The following is a 25,201-nucleotide window of genomic DNA, read 5'->3' as shown; positions in this document are numbered from 1 at the left end:
ATAGCATGGAAAACTGGTGACTATGTGGAGAAACTGTATCACTCATACACTGCTGGTGGGAATGTGAAATGTTATGGGTAGTTTGTTATAAAATGACACATGCAGTTACCATAAACTCTAGCAGTTGAACTCTTGGTCATTTATCCCAGAAAAATTGAAATTTATGTTTACATGAAAACCTGTGCACAAATATTTATTCCATCTTTGTTTTTAATATTCAAAACTGGAATCAGCCCATATCTTCTTCAGTAAGTGAATGGTTTAACAAACTGTGGTTCATACAAACCATGAAATAGTACTCAGAAATAAAAAGAAACAAACTATTAATAAACACAAAAACTTGAAAGAATATCCAGGGAGTTATTCTGAGTGAAAAAAAGCCAGTCCCAAAAGGTTATTATATACTTTATGATTTTGATATGACAACATTTTAGAACTGTGGGACAGATTAACCATTACCAGGTCTTATGGATTTGGTGGGAGCAGGGAGAGGAGAAGCAGGTGGTTGTGGCTACAAGTTACCCTTGCATAGGAACTGTTCAGTCTCTTGACAGGCATTGGATACATGAACGTCTACAGGTGATAGAATTGTATGGAACTTGATAGACACATATACACAGGCAAATGAGTGCACTAAAGCTGGGAAAATCTGAATTAGATAGGTGTATGAATATCAGTATAATGGTTATGATATGCTATAGTTTTACAAAATGTTTCCAGTAAACTGGGAGAAGTGTACAAGAAGTCTCTTTATATTATTTCTTACGATTGCACATGAATTTACAATTGTCTGAAAAGTTTCAATGAAAAAAAAGACAGTTTAGGTAAAAGTATATAGCCTTTTTCCTAGTTAAAAAATAGTAATATTAAAGTATATATTCTGGGAAAGACAGTTGAATATATTTTTAAGGCAAACATCATGTTCCTGTATATCAGTAGCACCAAAATTGCTTAGTACATCAAAATCAGGAAATAATTCTCAGTGGTGGATCTACTTTCTTTTTTTTCATATAAAAATGGAAGTGTGGTGTTTTAACACTCATTTCTGTATTCAAAATTAAATAGATTTTAATTGATGAATAATTCATATATACATATAAATGATTAAAAAAGGATTTGTAGGCAATACCATTCCTTGCATATACCTTTCGATTGCACTGTGCTTAGATTATCTGCATTAACTCTAAAATTGGGATAACTCATATTTTTTTTTGGTTGAAGAACTAAGGATGTAAGAATTCTTTATGTTCTATCCTGAATTCTGAAAATTATAGTGTAAAAGAATGTGCAGGCTGGGCGTGGTGGCTCATGCCTGTAATCCTAGCACATTGGGAGGTCAAGGCAGAGGATTGTCTGAGCCCAAGAGTTTGAGACCAGCCTGGGCAATGTGGTGAGATCCTGTCTCAAATTAAATAAATAGATGTGCAGAATTACATTTTGCATGATATATGGGGAGCAGTAAGATCTAGAATATGAAACTGTTGTCACTCTGGAATTATCAACATGGTACTCTGACTGAATTAAATACTCTAAAATGAGCAAAACAGAACCTGGTATCCAAAAACTTAGGCAAAGAAATAGATTTAAAAAACAAAAACAATGCTGGAAGAAATGAAGTGGGAGTTCATCAAATTCAGGAAAGAAACAGAAGAAAAAGACAAAAATATCTTAGACGTGAAGAATCAATTGCAAAATGCTCAAGAGAAAATAGAAAGAATGAAAATCTAATGAATGACACTGAATGGAAATGAAATTTTTGTAAAAGTAAACAGGATCTCAGAAAAAAAAATAAAGAGAAAACCAGCAAAGGATGTCCAACATAATTGGGGTGTGTGAAGAAGAAAAATAAAACAGTGCAACAGAACTAATAGATAAACTATAATTCAGAGAAACTTTCTGGGAATAAGGGAAATGTTAAGTCTACCTTTTGAAGGACCTGGAATGATAAACTCTGAGATGTATTTTAATAAACTATTAAAGATGGATTAAGGCCAGTCGCAGTGGCTCCCTGTAATTCCAGCACTTTGAGAGGCTGAGGCAGGAGGATCACTTGAACCCAGGAGTTTGAGACCAGTTTGGGCAACATGTTGAGACGACGTATCTACAAAAAAAAAACAGTGACCAGTTGTGGTGGCATGTGCCTGTGGCCCTAACCATTCAGGAGGCTGAGGTAAGAGAATTGCTTGAGCCAGGGAGTTCAAAGCTGCAGTGAGCCAGCACACCACTGCACTCCAGCCTGGGTGACATAGCAAGACCTCATCTGAAAAAAAAGACGAATTGGGCTGGTATCAAATTTCAGAAGAACAACATGCAAATCCTGCCAACAGAGTAGCAATTTCCAGAAATTCAAGAAAGTACTAGCCAGGGGTTTGATAGCCAGGCAAGTTTTTCTTAATTATGACAGCTATAAAAAGACAAGTTTGAATATTCAGGAACTCATTGGATGTTATATCCATGAGCCATTGAGGAGTTCATTAGAGGATGAGCTCAACCCAATCAAGAGATTACTGGGGCAGCTTCAGCAAAAGAACTGTGAGCACTTACTATATTAAATTAAGGCCTAAATACAAGGGTGGGAACATGGGTAGCAGAATAGTATGAAATGTTACATGTTAGACAAAGTACAAATAATACCACTTTTCAGAAGGGAGAGTGAAAGGGAAAGCAGAATAAGATCACAGACTATTGTGTGGGTGGGGAATAAAGGAGACCATTTAAAACTGGCAGACACTGAAAGCTTAAGAAAGTAAACAGGGTGGGGGTGGGTGGGAAAAAGAGGGGTCCAAGGACACTAACAAAACTATAAATGCAAAAGTAACGTAGAATAAAATTACAAACCTTGCTAAATACCAAAAGAAAATTTAAGAAACAGCAAAGGAACACAATAAATATTACCTAATACACACAGTAATTACACAGTAGTGACTGAGATAGAACCAAGCGTGTCAGTCATATGAAATATCAGTGGGTTTAAATAGCCTATTAAAAAGACTTTCAAGTTGGTTCAGAAAACAAACATTAAAATTTGGTTTTGGCAGGAATCTAAGTGGATGTTAAAATCAAGGGTGGAAGATTTGGTAAGGCTCAGGATTTTTACATGGTCTCCAAGTGTCTCCTTACAGATTGCTTATTAGCCATGAGGGTAAAAATAATAACTGTATAGTAGAGAGACTGGACGATACCTTGACCAGATAATTAAAGCTAATATCGCTGAAGAGAAAGCTAGGTACATCATGGCCTGTGACTGTGCTACCCTTAGAAGGGCACATCTTTGCTAATATCATAGTAGCCTAGCAAGGAATGTATAAAATAAATCTAATAATGAAGAACATCAGACAAACCCAAATTGCAGAACATTTTATACAATAAGTGGCCTCTGTTCTTCAAAAAATATCAGTGCTATGAAAGAAAGGCAGACTTTGGAACACCTCCAGATTAAAGGAATCTCAAAAGACCAAACAAAATCTGTGGCCTTGGGATAGACTGTGTACTAGATGGAGAGAAATACATTATTAAGGTAATTGACAGAATTGGAATATGGATGATGAAAGTACTTTATCAGTATTAAAATTTCCAGAGTTTGATTACTGTTTAAGAATATCTTTATTCTTAAAAAGGTATATCGAAGTTAAGAGGCAAAGCATAAGGTGTAAACCTACTGTCAAATGGCTAAAACAAAGATAATAATGTTGGGTTGGGCGAGATAAAAGCAAAGTTGGCAAAAATGTTTAAAAGTTGATGAATATGAGTAAAATATTTGACAGTTCTCTGTTCTTCAAACTTTTTTTCCAAGTTTTAAATTTTTTAAAAAGATCTCTAGGTATTAACTATAAGCCAGAGACCAATATACACACACCAAAGTAGAATTTGAGTTACATAATTGTCTCACTCTCCCTCTCCCCCCATCCTTTTTTGAATATTGAGTTTTTACCAGTTCGAATTACCACTATTTGGAAAGCCTGACATTTAGTATCAGTCTGTGTTAAGCTATAGATGTAATTTCTTTTAAAGCTTGTTTTTCTGTTGTGTTTTTATAGAACTTGCCTTTTTTCCCCTAAAATATGCCTGAGAGAAACAAACAACAACAAAAAAAAACATTTTCTAAATGTGTCCTTTGACCACCAATAAAATGCATGGTCATGTGGAAAAAAACACAGCTGTTTGGTTTCTTCCCCACTTGTTTCCTTGTGTTCTGAGAACAAAATAGGGGATCAGATGGGTTTAGACACCTTTGAATATCTGTCTTTTCTTATTTTTATCTTGTTCCACAGTGAACTCTATCAAACAATATGTGGACAGTAGTTTTCTAAGCTTTGCCAGCTATTTTGCAACTACGACCATTAAGCTCCTTTATCTTTTGAGGAACAGCTTGTCCTATATCAAAAGGAAAATATTTGAAGATACTTTGTCTTAATGATTCCATTTCTTTTAGTTTATGTGTAATATTTTCAGTAGTTCTGCTTAGCCCATGTGTGAAGAAAAGAGAGAACACATCAGATGAAATTTGAGATTATGCATCCAGTCTTATATGCTACATTAACTAGTTTTTAATTGTGAAAAGCCAATTATTAAAATAAAAATTAACTTTATGCCACTGATTCTTTAACAATATTTATATGAAGTTTCTTACTTCTGTTGTAATGCTGTATGGAGAAAAGAGAACCACATGGTACTAACAATCCAGGAGCCTCATTATACATTTCCAAGTGGAGCAATATCTCACACAGACTGAGAAGGTTGCACAGTGTTTTTCAATCTTTATAACTAGTTCTGTGGCAGATTACTGACTGATCCTAACTATGGCAATTAACGATGCTTACATGATTTTTAAGTGTATGAAAAGTGTGAATTCTTTAGAGAGCATTGATATTTACTGTACAGTTTTAAATGCTTCCTTTTATAAGAAGATTGAAATGATGCATGCAACTGCTTTTCTTAGAAGTGTGGAATTACTTTTTATCTAAGGACTGAGGATTTTTTTAGAGATTATTTAGCCGAACACTGCAATGTAAAGTCAATGAAAATCGGGTTGAAGTGACTATGATACTGCAGTACTAAGACAAATCTTGTGTAGAATGAAATAATTTTTTTTGCTTAATTTTTATAGTGATAATACTATTTTACTGTTGATAATTTTCCTTGGTACATTTTGAGTTCCTAAATTTCTAACCATTCTACTTATAACTGTTTTAGTAATTGCAGTCTTTTTTATTCAGGATTTTGTCATTAATATAATATTTTAAGTAATTATAAAACATTTTTTTCTAACTAGGAAGAAGCATTGCATGCGTTTATTCAGCCAGAGATTTTGGATGGCCCAAATCAATATTTTTGTGAACGTTGTAAGAAAAAGTGTGATGCACGGAAGGTAAATGCCATGTACAGATTAATACTTAGAAATCTGAGATAATATTCCGTATTCTGTAGGGTCTCCCCCTTTTTGTTTTTTGTTTTTTAGGGCCTTCGGTTTTTGCATTTTCCTTATCTGCTGACCTTACAGCTGAAAAGATTTGATTTTGATTATACAACCATGCATAGGATTAAACTGAATGATCGAATGACATTTCCCGAGGAACTAGATATGAGTACATTTATTGATGTTGAAGATGAGGTAAATATTTGTTAAAGTATTTTTCATTAATCCACATTAGTCAGTCATGTTTTTGAAAGAGCTGTTTGAGGTAATAACACTGATGTCATTTAGACTGTCTTCTTAATGGAAACTTTTTCTTATTTTCTAATGCGGAATTCAATAAATGACTTGCCTTTGTATAAGCTTTTCCTTACTGCATAAATTATATTTTAAATATTCTTGTTTGATCAGAGTAACTTATGATACTCTTTGAAAAGACAATAAGGAACTCAGCTTTGGAATTATTTCTTGAAGTTGAGTGATAATCTTATGTTTTATAATTTCGTCGTTATTGAAACCAGCATGAAGGTAAGCCATATTCATGTTTCTGATCCATAATAAATGCAGACAATGCCTGTGATGGAATGAATGAACCAACTGAATAGCATGGGCTTAATTTCTTGTACTTACTTGCTATTTTGTATTTACTTACTGTTTTGTCTGTTTTCCTTTTTTACTTTTTTTAATTTGAAACTGTTTAAATAATTTAAGCATAGGATTTTGAGTGACATATGATGTAATGCTTATCAATTTCTTCCCACACTTTGGCCTCCCAGAATTCTCTGGTTCCTCTACCCTTATTCAGTGAAAGACTTACAATATTCCACTCTATTATTTTGGAAACTCTTCTGATTTTATTATGTGGAATATTTATAATCACTTAGGCTAATTATTTCAAAGTGATAAATCTTTATTATTCTCAGAATTACCCTGAAGCGTTTCTGTTTTTGTTTTTGTTTTTAACTGAAACTGATTACTATAGTTATAAAAAATGCCTTTTCCCAGGAGTTCAAAAATAATTTTAAACATTCACCAAGTTTTATTTAGTACTATTAAGTACTGTGAGGCAGTTTGGTATAGAAGAGCACATGTTTTAGGCCTAGCTGGATGTGGATTCAGATTCTTATCCTGCTACTTGCTAGCCTCTTGACCTTGGATAATTCATAAAACCTTTTGAGCCTCATTTCCAGGTGCCTTAGATGAAGTAGCTATTAATTGAATGGTAACTATGACCGGTAACATTTTGAAAAGTTTAATTTAAAATAATGTCTCAGACACTTGTGCTTAAGCTAGGAAATCTATCCAAAGTGTGCCAGACTTTCAGAGGAGACATAATCTTTGTAGGATTTCTACTCAAGTAGAGATCAGTAGTAGATTGGTCTTCTGAATATGCCTAATATATTTCTCATAAAGGAAAATTTTTTCCAAAGAAAGAAAACCTATATACGAAGCTTAGTACAAACTTTCTAGAGAATTCTAGGTTTAGTTCTTGGGACAAGAAATGTTTTGGCTCAGCTTAAGGAGTTTCAGGAATTATATCTCTCTAGACTTAATTCTATAGCTGGATTTCACCTCCATTTTTCCTTGAACCTAACCTTCTTGAGAGATGAAGACTATATATTAGATGTAGTACCTACAACAGAGTTCCTGGCAAAAAGTTTGTGCTTATTGTGTATTGCTTGGTTTCACTCAAGAACTTCTATGCAATGCCTTACATATTTCAAAAGCCTGCATCTTAGAAAATTCTCAAATTATTTAAATAAAAACATTTTTAGGGATGTATATAAAGTGTGAAGAGGGGAAAGAATTGTTTGGGGATTTCTAACAAAGAGAATTCTTCAAATTAAATTTGTGTGAATGTGGTTTAAAAACCATAAAATAGAAAAGCATAATGTGCTATAACCATTATATTTCTGCTTCCTGTAAAAAGACGGTAAAGTTCTTAAGGATAAATGCAATATCTTATTGCTCTTTCTAATTATCTATAATACCTAACGCACTGATAAACTGAGTTGAACTTTTTGTTCAAGAAAATAAATGATATTCTTTCATGATTTGAGAACACCAGAAGCTCATTTTGGAGCTCAGCTTTTCTGATTTTGTGGATTTTGCTAAAAGAAATGATAATTTCAACCATTACATTGTAACAATAAACATAAATGAGGTTTAATAGAATTCTGAATCACTAATTTGTTGTATTAGAATTTTAAGGACATGATATAAATGCTTTTAAAATACACTTTTGCTTGTTTAATTTTACTTAAGGTCTCACTTTTTAAGAGAAAATAAATATACTTAAAATATTTTTGCTAATAATATGTTAAATTGTGTGAAAATATTAGCAGTATATAGGTACAAAGTTTTGTTGAGCATATTTTCTCTGTATTTGGTTTATAACTAAGATAATTATGTCTTATTAAGAAATCTCCTCAGACTGAAAGTTGCACTGACAGTGGAGCAGAAAATGAAGGTAGTTGTCACAGCGATCAGATGAGCAACGATTTCTCCAATGATGATGGTGTTGATGAAGGAATCTGCCTTGAAACCAATAGTGGAACCGAAAAGATCTCAAAATCTGGACTTGAAAAGGTACCTTTTATAGTTTTCATTTTTTAGTTGAAAGTGAGGATAATCTCTGACTTGCTATATAATTCTATAGCTGTTGTTACTGATAAAGTTCTCGTTAAAAGAAACTTAATTTCTGAAAGTTAAAACTTCTCAAATATAGTTTTTTTGTGCATATATATATATATATATGACTATAATTAAACTTCAAGAGAAACTGCTTACAGGTAGGAACATTAATTTTTGGGAGACCATACTGTAACTGTCTAAGCAAGCTGGATGGTGTAGAAAGGATGCCTAGTAGTCAAGAAACCGAGATTCTATTACCACCTCTGCCTTTAAGGTTGCAGCAAGTATCTATAAATTTTGTCTGAGTGTTCTTATATAGAAAAGTAAAGTGTTGGATTAGTCATTGATTTTTAAAAGTCTGGCCATGGAACACTTTATGAGACAATTAATAATAGATCTGATCTTTCTGAGTAGGGAAATGCCAAAGCCCCCAGTCTTTCTCCCCTGTCCTGTAATAGTCCTCAAGACACTTTGAAAAATGGTATAGTTCCATGGATTATCATTTGAAAACCACAGAATTGCATAATCTCTGGGATGGGATCTTGCCTCTGTGTCAATAACTTTAAGGATTTTTTTAGACCATTTTTTCCCACATGTATTCTGTTTTATTGAGGGAAAGATTATAGATAAAATGTCCTGAGCGTGGTGTGACTAATAAACCACTAATGTGAAGACTGATGACTAACCCAAGTATTACAGAGTCATTAAATATAGGGATTTTTAAGACAATATTTCAAAATAGAATTTTACTTTCAGACCAAGGCCATTCTTCTAATTATCACCACCACCCTTTACCTTTTAAAATTATCTGTTTCATTCAGGGCAGACAGTTGAGTGGGGATTGCTATGTAATAAGTATATTGTAACTTAGTATAGAAACATGGCATTTTAGCAAGAGTTGGCAAACTATGGCTCAAAAGCCAAACCTGAGCCCTCGCCTGTGTTTTTACATACACTATAATTTCATCTGCAAATAAAGACAGTATTCTTCCTTTCCCATCTGCATGCCTTTTTCTTGTCTCACTGCACTGGGTAGGACTTCCAATGCAGTGTTGAATAGAGTGGTGAGGGAGAACATCCTTGCCTTGTTCCCAGTCTTCAGAGGAAAGCTTTCGGTTGCTTACCATTGAGTGTGATGTTGACTTTCAGTTTTTTATATTCTTTTCCTACTTTGTTGGAAACTTTTATCATGAATGGGTATTGGATTTTTCCAGATTTTTTTTCTATGTCAGTTGATATGATCATGTATGTAATTTTTCTTCTTCAGCCTGAGTTACATAGATTGATTTTCAAATGTTGAGCTATCTTTGCATACGTGGAATGAATCCTGCTTTGTCATGGTGTGTATTTCTTTTTATACATTGTTGATTTGATTTACTAATATTTTGCAGAGAATTTTGGCATCTGTGTTCATGAGATGCATTGATCTGTAGTTTTCCTTTCTCATAGTGTCTTTATCTGCTTTTGGTGATGTTGGGCTCATGTAATAAGTTAGGGAATGTTCCCTCTGCCTTTATTTTTGGAAGATATTGTGGAGACTTGGTATTGTTTCTTAAATATTTGGTAGAATTCACCAGGGAAATTATCTGGACCTGGTGCTTTCTTTTTTAGAAAGTGATTAATTATTGATTCAATTTCTGTAATAGATATAGGGTTTTTCAGGTTACCTGTTTCTCCTTCGTGAGTTTTGGTGGTTTATGATTTTTAAGAAGTTGGTCCATTTTATCTGCGTTATCAAACTTGGAGGCATAGAGTTGTACAAAGTATTCCTTTATTGTACTTTTAATTGTCCTTTCATGTCCTTTTAATGCAGGGATGAACCTTCCTTCATTTCGGATATTGGCAATTTGTGTCTTCTTTTTAATTGTTTTGGTTAGCCTAATTAGAGATTTACCAATTGTGTTGGAGTGTTTTTCTTCCAAAGGACCATCTTTTGGTTTTGTTCTCTTTTTCTGTTGTTTTCCTATTTTCAATATTGATAAGGATTGCATTGAACCTATAGATCACTTCGTATAGTGTGGACATTTAAACAGTATTAAGTCTTCCAGCTCATGAACACGGGATGTCTTTCCATTTATTTGTGTCTTTAACTTCTTTCTTTGATTTTTTTTTTTTTATTGAGACAGAGTCTTGCTCTATGCCCAGGGTGGAGTGCAGTGGTGTGATCTTGGCTCACTGCAAGTTCTACCTCCCAAGTTCACGCCATTCTCCTGCCTTACCCTCCTGAGTAGCTGGGACTACAGGCGCTGGCCACCACGCCCAGCTAATTTTTTGTATTTTTAGTAGAGATGGGATTTCACTGTGTTAGCCGCAATGGTCTTGATCTCCTGACCTCATGATCTACCCACCTCGGCGTCCCAAAGTGCTGGGATTACAGGCGTGAGCCACCACGCCCGGCCTCCTTGATGTTTTATGGTTTTTCAGTGTATGAGTCTTCTGCCTCCTTGGTTAAGTTTATTCATAAGAGTTTTATTGTCTTTGATACTATTGTAAATGGAATTGTTTTCTTAATTTTCTTTTTGGATTGTTAGTGTTAGTGTAACAATAAATTGTTAGTATTCAGAAATGCAACAGATTTGTGTGTGTGTTGATTTTGTATCCTGCATTTTTTGCTGAATTTACTTGTTAGGGTTTTTTTTTTTTTTTTTTTTTTAATGCAGAATCTTTATTTTCTACATACAAGACTGTCATCTGTGAACAGAAATAATTTTTCTTCTTTCTTTCCTATTTGGATATCTTTTATTTCTTCCTGCCTGATTGCTCTGGCTAGGACTTCAGTACTGTGCTGAATAGAAATGGTATGAATGGGCATCTTTGCTTTGTTCCTGATCTTAGAGGGAAAGTTTTCAGTTTTTCACCATTTAATATGATGGTAGCTGTGGGGTTTTCATATAAGACTTTCATAATGTTGAGATAATTTCCTTCTATTCCTAGTTTGTTGAGTGTTTTTATCATGAAAGAATGTTTAATTTTGTCAGATACTTTTTCTTTATCAATTGATCGTGTGGTTTTGTTTTTAATTCTGTTAGTGTAGTGTATTACATTGATCACTTAGTCATGATGTATAGTCCTTTAATGTATTATTGAATTTGGCTTGCTAGTGTCTTGTTAAGGATTTATGCATGAATGTTCATCAAAGAGATATGTTCTATAGTTTTTAGTATCTTTGTCTAATTTTGGTATCAAAGTCATGCTGACCTAATAGAATCAGTTTGGAAGTTTTTCTCCTTTTTACTTTTTCAGAAAGTTTGAGAAGGATTCATGTTAATTCTTTAAACGTTTGATAAAATTTTCTAGCAAAGCAACCTGGTCCTGGGGTTTTCTTTGTTGGGAGGTTTTTGATTACTGATTCAGTCTCCTTACTAGTTATAGATGTGTTCGGATTTTTTATATCTTCTTGAGTCAGCCTTCGTAAGCTGTTACGTTTGTAGAAATTTATCCATTTCTTCTAGGGTATCCAATTTGTTGGTGTATAATTGTTCATAGTAGTCTCTTATGATCCTTTTTATTTTTGTGGCTTCAGTATAATGTCTCCTCTTTCATTTCTGATTTTTGTTATTTGAGTCTTGTCTCTTTCTTAGCCTAGCTAAGGGTTTGTTAACTTTGTTGATCTTTTCAAAAAGCCAGCTCTTAATGTCATTTTTTTTCTATTCTGTATTTCTGCTCTAATCTTTATTTCCTTCCTTCTGCTATCTCTGAGTCTAGTTTTTTCGTCTTTTTTTTTTTTTTTTTTTTTTTACATCCCCCCCACCAGCTTAGTTTGTTCTTCTATTTCTGGTTCCTTGTGGTATAAAGTTAAGTTGTTGATTTGAGATGTCTTCTTCTTTTTTTTTTTTTTAATGTAGGCATTTACATCTATAAACTTTCCTCTTTTGTTTCATTCCATAAGTTTTGGTATGTTATGTTTTTGTTTTCATCTGTCTCAAGATATTTTCTGATTTCCTTTGTGGTTTCTTCTTTGACCCATTGCTTGTTCAAGAGTGTGTTGTTTAAAACAGCTTACACATATTTGTGAATTTTCCAGTTTTCCTTTTGCTAGTTATTTCTAGTTTCTCTTCTTCACTTTTAAAGGATTATTTCTCTGGTTATAGAATTCTAGGTTGGTGGTATTTTTCTTTCAACACAAAATATTTCATTACATTCTTCTTGCTTGCATGGTTTATAATGACAGTGTGCTATAATTCTTATCCTTGTTCCTCTATAGGTAAGGTGTTTTTCCCCTCTGCCTCCCCTAAAGATTTTTTGTCTTTGGTTTTGTTCAGTTTGAACATGATATGCCTAAACATGGGAGTTTTTGTATTTTGTTGTTGTTTTGGTTTTTGGTTTATTGGGCAGGTTGGGTATTTATTGTTTGGTGTTGAGCTTCCAGGTCTGTTGCCAAGTGTTACCAGTTTTTGTGAATAAAGATTTATCAGAACACTGTCACTCTGGTTGTTTACATATTGTGTATGTCTGGTTTAGTACTATAATGATAGAGTTCAGTAGTTGCGACAGAAACCGTATGGCCTAGAAAGCCTAAAATATTCACTCTTTGACCCTTGCATTAGTGAGCCAGATGATCTAGATTTTAGTTCTTACTTTGCCATTAATAAACTGTATCACTTTGGGCAAATCATTTAATCTGTGTGCCTTTCAGTTGCTACATTTTGGAGGAATTTGGACTAGATGCTTTCTGTTCTACCCAAATTTAGAAATTTGTAATTCTGTTTGCTAGTACTGTGTTTGAAGATGTATCCTCTTTTTATTAAGAGTAATGTATTACTTTGTTAAATAGTAGTAAAAGAGAAGAAAATGTTAGGACATGTTTTTGGGTAATTTTATTTACACATTATCATGCTAGATTTGGGTAAAGGTACTTTACTTTCCTTACTACTTTTTAGCAGTGTATTTGATTTGAAACTAAAACTATTACATTTGAGAACCCTTACTCTATCATGACTGTATTATCTTTTGCTTTAAAATAGATATATACAATTCTAATTTGGAAGGTGTTTCAGCCTTCTGAATATATCACCATTACTGTCATGTAGAAGTTGCTACTATTAGAATTTTCCAGGAAGATAATTATGTTGGCTTTGTTCATTGTGATGAAACTTAAAAAATGTATAGCTGTTGGTTGGCAGGCTTTTTCTGTGTTTATTTTTTTTCTAAGTGGAGAGACTGCTTATCATAAGATACTGTTCATATCATTCAGTGATATCAAAATTTTGTCTAGTGTATTTACTACATTCAAAGCATTTTAATTTAATAACATGGAGTTACCACATTTCATAAGGTGTTCAATGCTGTAAGCACGTTTTGGGTTGCAAATAAACTCTGAAACTTCCTCCCTGTCACCACTGTGATTAATTTTAGTTGTAGGAATAAAATCTGAACCACATAAACAAGTTTTCAGACATTTTCAAAATTTGTTCTAGAAATTTCACTAATTAACAATATATTGTGGTCAGTTTAAAGTTATTTTAAGATAAATTAGAATTTCTTAAAAATTATAGAAGGCTCTAAAATGCTTTTTAGGCAAAGAATAAAGAAGAGATACCCTAGTATTTGTAGAAAAGTAAATAAAATAAAGCTTGTCCGTCATAAACTGGTAGTCTTCTGATGTCAGACTGCCTTTTTAACTTCCTTATTCTCTGTTTCTGTCTTCCTACCTGTTCTTTTTTTGTAATAGAGTTACTGGTCTGCAAAGTCTCCAGTATCTCAAACTGTCTTAGGAGTTGTGAAGTGCGTGGGCTTCTGAAAGAAAAGATTGTCTTAAATATAAAAACAAGTCATTATAAATGACCTCATTTTTTTTAAACAAGTTGCCTCTTTTCTTGATTTTCTTCCACAAATACTTAAGTTTGCCTAAAATAATCTTTAGCTCCAAACTTTAAAGAATTGTTTGCAGCACAGGAAGCTAAAGAAACAATTTTAATTTATTGTAGATATAGTATAATTCAGGATTCATTCTTAATATGAGAGAGATAAATCAGTAAATCATGATATCACAGATAATGCATAAATGCATTAGAAGATATTCCAAATAATTATATTCCTCAGCTCTTTTGTAAAGGAAATAAAATTTGAATAAGAAACAGTATGTTACTTGGGAATTTTTTTATCGACTGTGCATTTTAGAACAGCATTGTAATTAGCATCTGCTTCTGAAATGTTAGACTTATTTAATTTTTACATATGTAGGTTTATATTTACAGATATATATGGTTTCAAAGGTTATAGCATAATTAAAATGTGAAAGAATGCACTGATGAAACTTGTGTAACTTGTGGTGTATACAGTTATTTTATAACTTGCCATTTTTGTTTTGCCTTAGGGGAAAGTTGACCTATAATATATAAGACAACTAACCATGTTACTTCTCTGCGTGTTAACAGAGAATAGGAAATACACAAATAAGGGTTCTGTTTTTCTTCTCCTCTGAGTTACTTTTATTTTTTCCCCTTAGAATTCCTTGATCTATGAACTTTTCTCTGTTATGGTTCATTCCGGGAGTGCTGCTGGTGGTCATTATTATGCATGTATAAAGTCATTCAGTGATGAGCAGTGGTACAGCTTCAATGATCAACATGTCAGCAGGGTAAGGAGGTGTCCTTTAGGATTATTACTCTGAAAGATGGGAGTAAGAATGCTTCTAAACAACAGTGAGTTTTATTAAGAATGAGTGAATCTGTCTGGTGGTACATCTTAAGACCCATATCAAATCTGTCTTTAATTTTTGCTTTTAGTAAAGTTCTTGCGTTTGTTTATTATTTCTTTGTTTTGCTTTGTTTTGTTTGGGGCTTGCTGAATATCTCCAGAGATAGACTACCAATTTTCCTCTGGGCCTGAGCCTTCATAGGTGCTACTTGTGCTTCACGTGTGATCAGGAATGCTAGAACTGACTGGCTGGTTAAGCAGCCACTGATTATGATTAAATTTTGTGAATTGGTAGCTGTGTGAGCAATCGTGAAGGTCTTTCATATCATTTAACTCTGAGGTTAAAGATTGAGTTACATATTGACATTAATGTGATAGTGTTATAGAATTTGCAAAAAAAAAATCATGTAACACATTTTCAGATAACACAAGAGGACATTAAGAAAACACATGGTGGATCTTCAGGAAGCAGAGGATATTATTCCAGTGCTTTCGCAAGGTAAGCAATTTCCTAATTTTCAGTGTTTAGAAGTTAGAATTAATTTTAGCTTCTCAGTGTTTTTTATCATCAAAGATTTAACCAAGAGATTGACAGACTACAACCCATGAGCCAAATCCAACCTGCCTCCATATTTTGGAAGTGAAGTTTGAACACTGACATAGCCATTTGTTTCTATATTATGTGTTAATGCTTTTACACTATAATAACATAGTTGAGTAGTTGCAGCACAGACCATATGGCCTGCAAAGCCTGTGATTTTTACTGTTTGGTCCTTGCTGGAAAAAACTTGCTGACCCCTGACTTAACTGTTGTATGTAGACATTCCAGTACACAATTTTGTTAAAGACTTTACTGTATTACCAAGAAGAGATACGGAATCTTCTCTAAATGTGATTTTCCTCTTATCTGGAATGTTTTAAATCTGAATGTGTCTGTGAACAGTGGCATGATTTTCTAATTTTTAAAAAAAAAATCACGATTTAAAGTAAGTACTTCATGCTTAGAAGTAGAATCTTTATAATCTACTTTTTATCCCTATTAATCTTTTTTATGTTTCTGCTAGTTCCACAAATGCATATATGCTGATCTATAGACTAAAGGATCCAGCCAGAAATGCAAGTATGTTTACCTGTAGTTATTTGATTTTAATTTGTGTTATAAACTAATGTCTTTTGTAAGTGTGCAAACCCAGATAACTACTTTTAAATGATAAGATAATTAAGTTGTTTTATGCCTGGAAGAATTATTTACAAAGACTGTTATAAAATAATACCAACTGGTAAGGACCTTAAAAAAATGTTGTTGAATTATTTTTTAGTATATGAAGAGACAAAACTACATTAAATAAATTGAATGTTTATTAGTAGTAAGATTATATTATGTGCAGTCTGATATAGGGATCATAACATATTTGGAATTATTGCTCTTAAAATATTGCAGTGTTTGTTTTTTCTTGCTAATTTTGACTCAGGCTGTATTACAAATGTATAGGGGGCATGTACAGATACTTATACAGGTGATGTGTTTGCTCATAGTCTTTTCATAATTAAAAAAAGTAATCACAGTCTTTGATTTCAGTCTATTTCCTTTGTTTAGAAACTACCATTGCTGTTAGTAAATCTGTTTCAAGCATTATGTTTTTATTCACATTTTTGTAAACCCTCATTAGATGGTGAATTCAGTTGGTACAAGGCTTAGGACTTAGTCATCTTTTCACATAAAGTATATTTCAGGATGTGTCATATAGTAACGTTCAATAATTTGCTATGGAATTAATGAAAAAATAATTGGAAATTATATAAGTCATTTCAGAACAGGGATTTAAGAGCAGAAGCAATCATTTGTACTGTATTATAAAGAAACTACCCCAAAGAGTAAGCTGTCCCAGGTCATAGCTATCTGGAAGTAGAGAGTATTATAATTCATGTCCCTCATGTGGACCCAGCCTTCCGATAATGCAGTAACTCAGCCTTCCTTTACTCCCCCAACTCTAGTTTTGTTATAAAGCACCAGAGGGCGCTGTATTATATGATATGGAATATTTTTTAAATTACAGTTCTTTCCTAGAAGCAACAGCTTTTACCTTTTACAGACACATGCTATTTTTGATAAAAATTATTTTCCCTTTTTCATGCCAAATAATCATTGGCTTCATCAAATGGTGTCATCATTTCATATTGTCTTTGAGTTACATATGAAGTTGTGATTATTAAGAAAAACTTTTGTAAAAATGATTAGAATAATCATTTTTTGCATATAATTCTTTCTTTTAACTAATTGTTTAAAAGTAGCTTCACAAATTATATCAGGTTGTCTTCACATTGCTATAAAGAAATACCCAAAACTGAGTAATTTATAAAGAAAAGAAGTTTAATTGTCTCACAGTTCTGCAGGCTTTGCAGGAAGCATGATGCTAGCATCTGCTCAGCTTCTGATGAAGCCTCAGGGAGCTTTCAGTCATGTCAGACGGCAATACAGGAGCAGGCATTTCACATGGCAAAAGCAGGAGCAAGCAAGTTCCGGTTGTGGGGGAGGGGTGCCACACACTTTTAAATGACTAGAACTCATGAGAACTCAGTATCGCAAAGACAGCACCAAGCCATGAGGGATCCACCCTCATGACCCAGACATCTCCCACCAGGCCCCACCTCCAGTATTGGAGATTACAGTTCAGCATGAGATTTGGGCAAGGACAGATATCCAAACTGTATCACAAATAATCATCACTTTTTGTATTCAAATGAATCTTGACCATATAGACAGGGAGAAATCCAGTAGATGAAGGTGTCAGTTTTATGACTCTGCATTCTTTGGTCAGGAGGCAGCTAAACACTGCTTTGAGAACACGGGAAAGATAATAGTAAACAAATAGGTAGTATTTGGTAGCAGCAACAGCAGCAGCATTTATTAAGTTTTATTGTATCTCAGGTAGTAACTTTATGGGATAGATGATATTGATAAGCTGAAGAGACCTACGTTGGAGAAGTAAACTTGCCCAAGGTCACACAGTTTGATGGGATGGCATGATTTGAAGTCAGAAATTATTCTATTTTCAAGTTGCAGAGAGCTTTTTCATTCTACAATATTAATCCACGTATTGGAGTTGTTCTGGAGCCAAGAGCCATTTTGAATAAATACATGGCTCTTTAAGATATGAGACCTAACCATGTGTCCCTGTTAACTATCTCTTAACCCTTTTCTGGACAAAGCTTGTATTCCAAGTTGAGAGAGGGATATAATGGAGATACATCTCCATGAGTGCTATAGTAGAAGTATATACCATGAGAGCATAGTGAAGCAGGATGAATAAAGGGAGCTCAGTTTCAGTGACACTGTTTTATCCTGTTTTTATTACTAATAGAATTTCTAGAAGTGGATGAATACCCAGAACATATTAAAAACTTGGTGCAGAAAGAGAGAGAGTTGGAAGAACAAGAAAAGAGACAACGAGAAATTGAGCGCAATACATGCAAGGTTGAATTCCATCATTTTATTTTTAATTGAAAGTGCTATCTTTAAGCTTGGTTAACTGCAATTCTAATGACTGACTCATTGGGTTGATTCTGTAGACAGTTATGCTATCATGATCATTGAACAGTATAACCAACTATACTATAAAGGTAAAATTTGATTTGATTTGATTTGACGTGTAAAAACCCAGAAACACGTAGTGACGGTGCTCAGTGCTGGTGAAGCCACAGTTGAGGTAGAGACATTCTCTTATCCTACTAAAAGAAAATAAATCAGTAAAAATTGGATAGAAATTGAGTAGTAGTTATCAAGAGCCTTAAGCAAAATCATATTTTAAAATATAATTTCTCTTATGGAATTATTATCTAATGAAATAATCATAATTACTGTAATACTTTGATTACAGGGATATTCATTATAGCATTTTCCAAATTAGGGAAAAAATGGAAACCCAAATGTATATCAGTAGGGGAATGATTACATAAACATACATGCTTTTAAGGAAACATACAGTTGTTAAAATTAATGTTTTTGAATTTTTGTATGGTGTGAGACATCATCAGTGTCAAGGACTAAGTGAGAAAGGATAGAAGAAAGAATGATCTCAATTATGTTCTTTTAAAAAATTAGAGTATTTTGACAATTAGGAAAAAATGCTGTCTACGGAAGAATTGAACTTTGACTCTTGAACTGCAGAGTTGATGATATTTTACATTTTCTAGATAAAATTATTCTGTTTGCATCCTACAAAACAAGTAATGATGGAAAATAAATTGGAGGTTCATAAGGATAAGACATTAAAGGAAGCAGTAGAAATGGCTTATAAGGTATGTTTAACTGCATCATTGGCATTTACTTACTAATACAACAGTATTAACATAATTTCCCAATTTTTTATTATGGATAATAGTTATATAAACACTGGCAGTAACCCTGGTAACCAGTTAATTTATCTCTTACTGAGTATATTTATATATCTCCTTTGGAGCATAGTCAGTTGATTTTGAAAATTTTCTCTCTCTGGAAGCCATTTAAACTTTCTAGATCCCAGAATTAAAATTAGAAACAGAATGTTTATTTGTTCTTTCTGTTCATTTAACGTATATTTCTTGAGTGCTTACTGTATGAAACATTAGAGATGTTAGAGTGAATAAGACAACATGAGGTGTTAGAGATAGGAAAGTGAACAAGACGTGGTCACTGCCTTCATGGAGTTTACAATGCATTGGAAAGAACAGACAAAACATATGTAAACATCACAATTTGCAATTATTTTATTATTTAGATGCTGTAAATACATTAGTAGTAAATTGAGAAAATTTGAGACTTTAACCATGAGAAAGGGAGGCAGCGATGCAAAAAGTTGAGGAGGAATATACTGGTCCATAGTCAGATGCATTACCCACTCCATCACTGGCCCGTGCTCAAGGAAGAATATTCTAAGTAGAGTGAACAGCATGTGCAAAAGTGCTGAGGTGAGGAGATGTTTGGCACATTTAAGAAACTGAAGAAAGGAGCCATATGTTTAGATTGTTTTAAGTGAGCACAGAGTACCATAAAATGAAATTAGAGATTTTGTGAAATAGAAGTTTGCATTTTGTTCTCTAAGAGTAGTGGAAAGTTATTAATGAGGTTTGAAAGGCAAATGGGGTCACGCTGTTTCACCAGATCGTTCTAAATGTCATTTATGATACTTAACAAATTAAAGTTTTCCCCTTTCCATATAAGCATTAACAGAATGACTGAAATTAAACCATCATTACCTAGAGAAAAAAATTGCATACTACATCATTTTGTGTGTAGTTATAATGGAACCAATAAAATAACTAAAAATAACACACAAGATAGCTGACATTGTTTCTCAAAGTGTGATCCAGCACAATCTGCACCAGAGTCACATTCTTATTAAAAATGCTAATTGCTGCAGATGAATCAGAATTTCTCTGTTGGAACCTGGGAATAGGCATTTTAACACATACATCAGGTGATTCTTAGACATAGTCAAGTTTGAGAATCATTTATATTATACATCTGGTCCTGCATAGCACTTATCAGTATTGAAATTTTACATTTAATTGTTTGACTATTTTAATTAATATTACTGTCACTCACTAGACTATAAGCACATACAAGTGCAAAAACCATTCTGGTTTTGCTCACAATTTTATTTTTAGTATTCTTCCCTGGTATATAGAAAAGTCAAAAATGGTTGGGTATGTTGAATGGATAAATGAATGAACAAACATTAAGATGGATGGATGGCTCTGGATTTGCCTCATTTTGGTAAAAATTCTTTAAATATAATGGTGGATTGCAAGCATTAGTCTTGAAAGTAGGAAGTGTGAAAGTTTGCAAATAAAAAGAAACAAACAGAAGAGAGAAGTCAATCTTATATGCCAAAAATAGAGCTTCATTGTTGTGGATGGGAGTTGGGGAGGAGTAGAGATCAATGGGGATACACTGAGCCTTACAAGTCCTTCTTGAAAATCGTAATCACAACCTTAAATGAACATTGAATACTTCTAAGCAATCCTACTATGTTTCTCTAGGAGGCTTATTTCTTATCAAGAGAGTTGTTGCAACCAGGGTATGTCATCTATTAGTGACATAAGCTAGAAGGAAATTTTATGATAGAAATTCCTATACCATGAGCTGTAAGTATTCTGGAGGCTAATATTGAAAGGGGATATCTGGAGAGGAATGAGGTGGCACCTGAGAGACAGAAGCCATACCCTTTTTGATGGCTTTATGAGACATGCTGTCCTCCTGTACTTAGATTGTTACTAGATACACGAATTATCAATTCTACTCCAGATTGGATTAAGAAAACAAAAGATGCATATTCTAGTTGGCTGTTCGGTTGTTTTCCTCTGTGTTTCCAGCTTAGTTGATTACGAACAATAGTTATAATACATTGATTTTGTTTCTACATCTAAAGTTTATTAAGTTTACTTTTTAAAAAATAAAAAATGTATTTAATACATGCTTTATATGATTTGAGGGATAATGAAACATAATTATTTAAAAATAACATTTAAGTTGTGCCTGTAACTTTGATGCAAATCATAAATGTGTGGATTTTGTTAGGGCCTATTGTAGTGTTATTACCCAACAGACTAAAACACTGTGTATTTATATATGTATATATATTTTTTCTTTCTGGGGGATTACTTTCTTTTAGATGATGGATTTAGAAGAGGTAATACCCCTGGATTGCTGTCGCCTTGTTAAATATGATGAGTTTCATGATTATCTAGAACGGTCATATGAAGGAGAAGAAGATACACCAATGGGGCTTCTACTAGGTGGTGTCAAGTCAACATATATGTTTGATCTGCTGTTGGAGACGAGAAAGCCTGATCAAGTTTTCCAGTCTTATAAACCTGGAGGTGAGCAATTTTACACTATTTTTAGTTCTACTGTACTTACAATGTTCATGAGAAAGTTTTTTTTTTTTTTTATTGTAGAAATGAGCATAATTTTCATATGGTCTTAAAATGTAGAATAATTTTGACAGGTTGAGAAGTACTCAGCAACAGCTTGGAATTAAGTTCTAGATTACTTGCAAAGAGTTGTATGCATAATTTTAAAAACAACAAAAAAACAGCAAAACTTCTAGCTTATGGTCTTCAGTGGGTTTTTTCTTCTCCATTGTGCAGTACAGAATCATTCTGGATGCTGTTAATCCCTAAAGTTATCAATTGCTGTCTTAGGAAGATCTCTCTTTCTCTTTCTTTCTCTTTCTTTCTCTTTATAGAGAAGACCTTGGTCCAAAAAAAAGTATATTCCCATAAAATCTTAGAAGTCGAGGCTGTTTTTCAGGATTTCTTTGGAAGGGTGGATTCATTATCCCATCATTGTCAGCATTAAAATTTTTCTTCATCCTTTCTATTTCTACAGGTCCCAGGGACTTCAGCTTTTCTTTCTTCATTAAATCTATCACATTCACTCAGCACATTGAGTTTTTTGTTTGTTTGTTTTTCCTTTGAGACTGTTTAGGAAAACCAGAATATCATGCCCCTAGTTTTCCCAGAGACAATTTCCCTGTACACAGTTACATGGTCTGTTCATGTCCAGAGTTTTCTATAATTACCATATATAAATTGTAACAAATAGAAGAAAAGCAAAATGTTTATATAATTTTACAAAATCCTTACTGTTGTGTCTTGACCCTAACTCCTTTGCATTAGTGGTTAGTCAGAATTCAGACTTAGGTTTTCTGTGTTTTTTTCCTAAAAGTTGAACTTACAAAACCTTATTCTGCCCTTTTATAATAATATTCATCTGTGGATCCTGTATATCTCCTTTTTAAATGAAGGCCTCTCTTTACAGAGTAGGTTAGATATAGTATTCTTTCAAGGAGTCTACCTCTCTTAAGTGGGAAAATTTTATTTCTGAAAACCTTATGATGCCTACTTCAACTTCTAAGACTCTACCCTATCTATAAAGAGTCCCATAAGGACATTTCCTTGCTTTTTTTTTTTTTTTTTTCTTTTTGCTAGACAGGAAAAAGAATGATTAAGATATAACATGAGTCAGCAGTAATACCTCTTATTTGAAAGAGAACTCTAAATGCTAGTGTGGATTGTAAGACTTATAAAGTAGTCTTTATTCATTAACAGTCAAGATCTTAGCGGAATATTTTGTCAAACTTAGATTAACAATGTAGGAAAAAAACTGAGGGTTAACATAAAACAGATACAGAATAACTATGTATGAAATACAGTGTTTGAAGATCATTTATTTTTCAAGTGATTAAGAGTTTAGTTATAAACATAACCTCCTGAAAACAGAAGAGAAGAATTTGGGATTAAATTTCAATATAAAGGATTTAAGTGAGAAAACAAAGGCATAATCAGAACAGTTTTTGTGTGGAATTTTCCTTGGGATATAGAAAATATTATTTTGAGGATAGGAAGTCTTTGATGATGAACAAGGTCTTGAGTGGCTTAATAAGGGGTTTGTTCAAAAGCAAGCAGGAGTGCTATGTTGCCTTTAGTATTTGTTTTGCAGTATCTGGTGATTTATATTTATTCATTGTTGTTGTTTTCATCTGTACTTGGAAGTTTGGATTTTTCATCTATTAGAAACACGTTAAGAATGTATTACTCATGTGAAATACGTTAAAAAATAACCTCCAATTATGTGTTTATGTCTTCAAATGTGACAGAAGTGATGGTGAAAGTTCATGTTGTTGATCTAAAGGCAGAATCTGTAGCTGCTCCTATAACTGTTCGTGCTTACTTAAATCAGACAGTTACAGAGTTCAAACAACTGATTTCAAAGGTAAGTTTTAAAAGAGGTCTGTAAATACATTTTTGAGTGCCTGCTGTGTACAAGACACTGTGTGATAGTTATGAATAAGATATATGCTCTACCTCTAGGAGCTAATATTTGTAGTTAGGAGACAACTATAGTTAAAAGAAACAGATTGAGTAAAGTGTAGAGGTAAGAAAGTGTGAGGCAAGTACATATAACAACTTATATGTGTTGGCTGGATTATCATAAAATACGGGATTGGAAATATAAATACAGTTTATTTCATGAAGAGCTTTAAACAGTAAACACGAAAGTTTGGGTTCCTTTTTGGTGTAGGCAATAAGAAGTTAAATTTTTGTTTTCATTGTTTTTAAGCACGGCAATGCTGCATTTAGTGTCTGGTGACAATAGATTAGTGTTCCACATGCCTTGAGGGGAGTCAGGATTGGAGAGGAAGAAACTGTTGAAATAATTCAAGTGCAGGTGTATGACTGGAAATGAGAGAAGGCATAGAGTCCAAGAGAGATAGAATCTGTAGGACTTGTAATTGTTAAATGTTGGGGTAAAGCAGATGCACCAATGACCTGAGCCAGGGGTTTCAAACTTAGGTAACCAGAAAAGTAGAGATACTTTTAATAGAAATAGAGGAGGAAGGTGAGGGTGTAGACTTGACAGGGAAGGTGATGAATTAAATACTGGCACCATTATATGAGCTAGTGATAAAGAAAATAGGCTCATTCAGATATTTTGAGCTGGAAAAATATAACAATGAAAACATTCAAATTTTGGAGGGCAAAAGGATTAGTCCACACCAGACAAATGATTATCATCCTTTCAAGGGTCCTATACTCGGCAGAACCTTGAGCATACAAACAGGCAAATTTTGCAGGGTTCTCGAACCATAGGTTAACATCCCCTGGTGTAGTGGAAGTTGTTCCATAAGTACAAGTCGAGTCCAGTTTTCAGTCATTCATCTTATGGTAGTCTTGTCTTTCATCTCATTATCTGGGGTTATAAATACCTGTTTAACAGAGTTGTAGTGAACATTAATGAAAAATAAATAAATGCTCTGTGGAAAAAAAATGTAAGGTATCATGTAAGAGTTGGTGGTTATTATGTTTAAAAAAAGTCTGTATTTTGACTTCTACATATGACTTCTAACAATTTTGCTAAAGTAGTAACCAGGAAACAAATCATTTTGTGAAATTTTGTGATGAAATTGCTTGTAAATGCATACTATGTTGTGATAATATACTGTATATTACATTTTTAAAATATGAATGCCAAATGTAAAAAAATTTAGTTTAATGAGCACTCACACATAATACAAAAGAAAGAGATACAATAGTTTCTTCCCCAAGAAGTTTATAATCTTATTGAGAAAAATATGTCTATAGATAATAAAGGCAGTCACAAAACATCATGTGAACAAATACAGTATTTTTAACCAGCCTGCTTAAGAATTAGGTATTTATAACTGATGACCTTTGTTGCATTGAAAATTAATTGTGTTCTTTTAAATGTAAAGTATTTTTGTCTGCTGCTTTCATGTAAAATTTATAAAATGACTCCAAAAATTAAAGATGTGGACTTTCAGAATAACTTAAAATTTTACCTACTAATCTTCTCATTTTACACAAAGGAAAATTGCTTATTGCTTTGATAAAAGTATTAACAGCTATTCACAGACTACAGAAGGGCCCGTCAAAAGCCAAGAAGTTCAACGTTTTGATATCAGCAGTCAAAAAGTCAGTTATGCAGTTTCTTTGGAATCATATCACTCA

General features: G+C 33.2%; 1 protein-coding gene across 4 annotated transcripts in view; it reads left to right on the top strand.

The window, feature by feature from the left end:
• Positions 1 to 25,201, top strand: part of USP47 (ubiquitin specific peptidase 47) — a 117,792-nt gene that overhangs the window by 74,870 nt on the left and 17,721 nt on the right. For all 4 annotated transcript variants that reach the window (XM_033205811.1, XM_033205809.1, XM_033205812.1 and 1 more), the window contains 10 exons: positions 5,273 to 5,368; positions 5,459 to 5,611; positions 7,835 to 8,002; positions 14,496 to 14,627; positions 15,109 to 15,185; positions 15,751 to 15,806; positions 18,049 to 18,161; positions 18,881 to 18,985; positions 21,340 to 21,547; positions 23,329 to 23,444. In XM_033205811.1, the coding sequence (XP_033061702.1) occupies positions 5,273 to 5,368; positions 5,459 to 5,611; positions 7,835 to 8,002; positions 14,496 to 14,627; positions 15,109 to 15,185; positions 15,751 to 15,806; positions 18,049 to 18,161; positions 18,881 to 18,985; positions 21,340 to 21,547; positions 23,329 to 23,444 (1,224 nt within the window). The remainder of the gene's footprint in view (positions 1 to 5,272; positions 5,369 to 5,458; positions 5,612 to 7,834; positions 8,003 to 14,495; positions 14,628 to 15,108; positions 15,186 to 15,750; positions 15,807 to 18,048; positions 18,162 to 18,880; positions 18,986 to 21,339; positions 21,548 to 23,328; positions 23,445 to 25,201) is intronic.

Source organism: Trachypithecus francoisi, unplaced genomic scaffold (assembly GCF_009764315.1).
Source record: "Trachypithecus francoisi isolate TF-2019V2 unplaced genomic scaffold, Tfra_2.0 Lachesis_group8, whole genome shotgun sequence".
Lineage (NCBI taxonomy): Eukaryota > Metazoa > Chordata > Mammalia > Primates > Cercopithecidae > Trachypithecus > Trachypithecus francoisi.
This window is presented reverse-complemented; position numbering and strand designations above follow the sequence as displayed.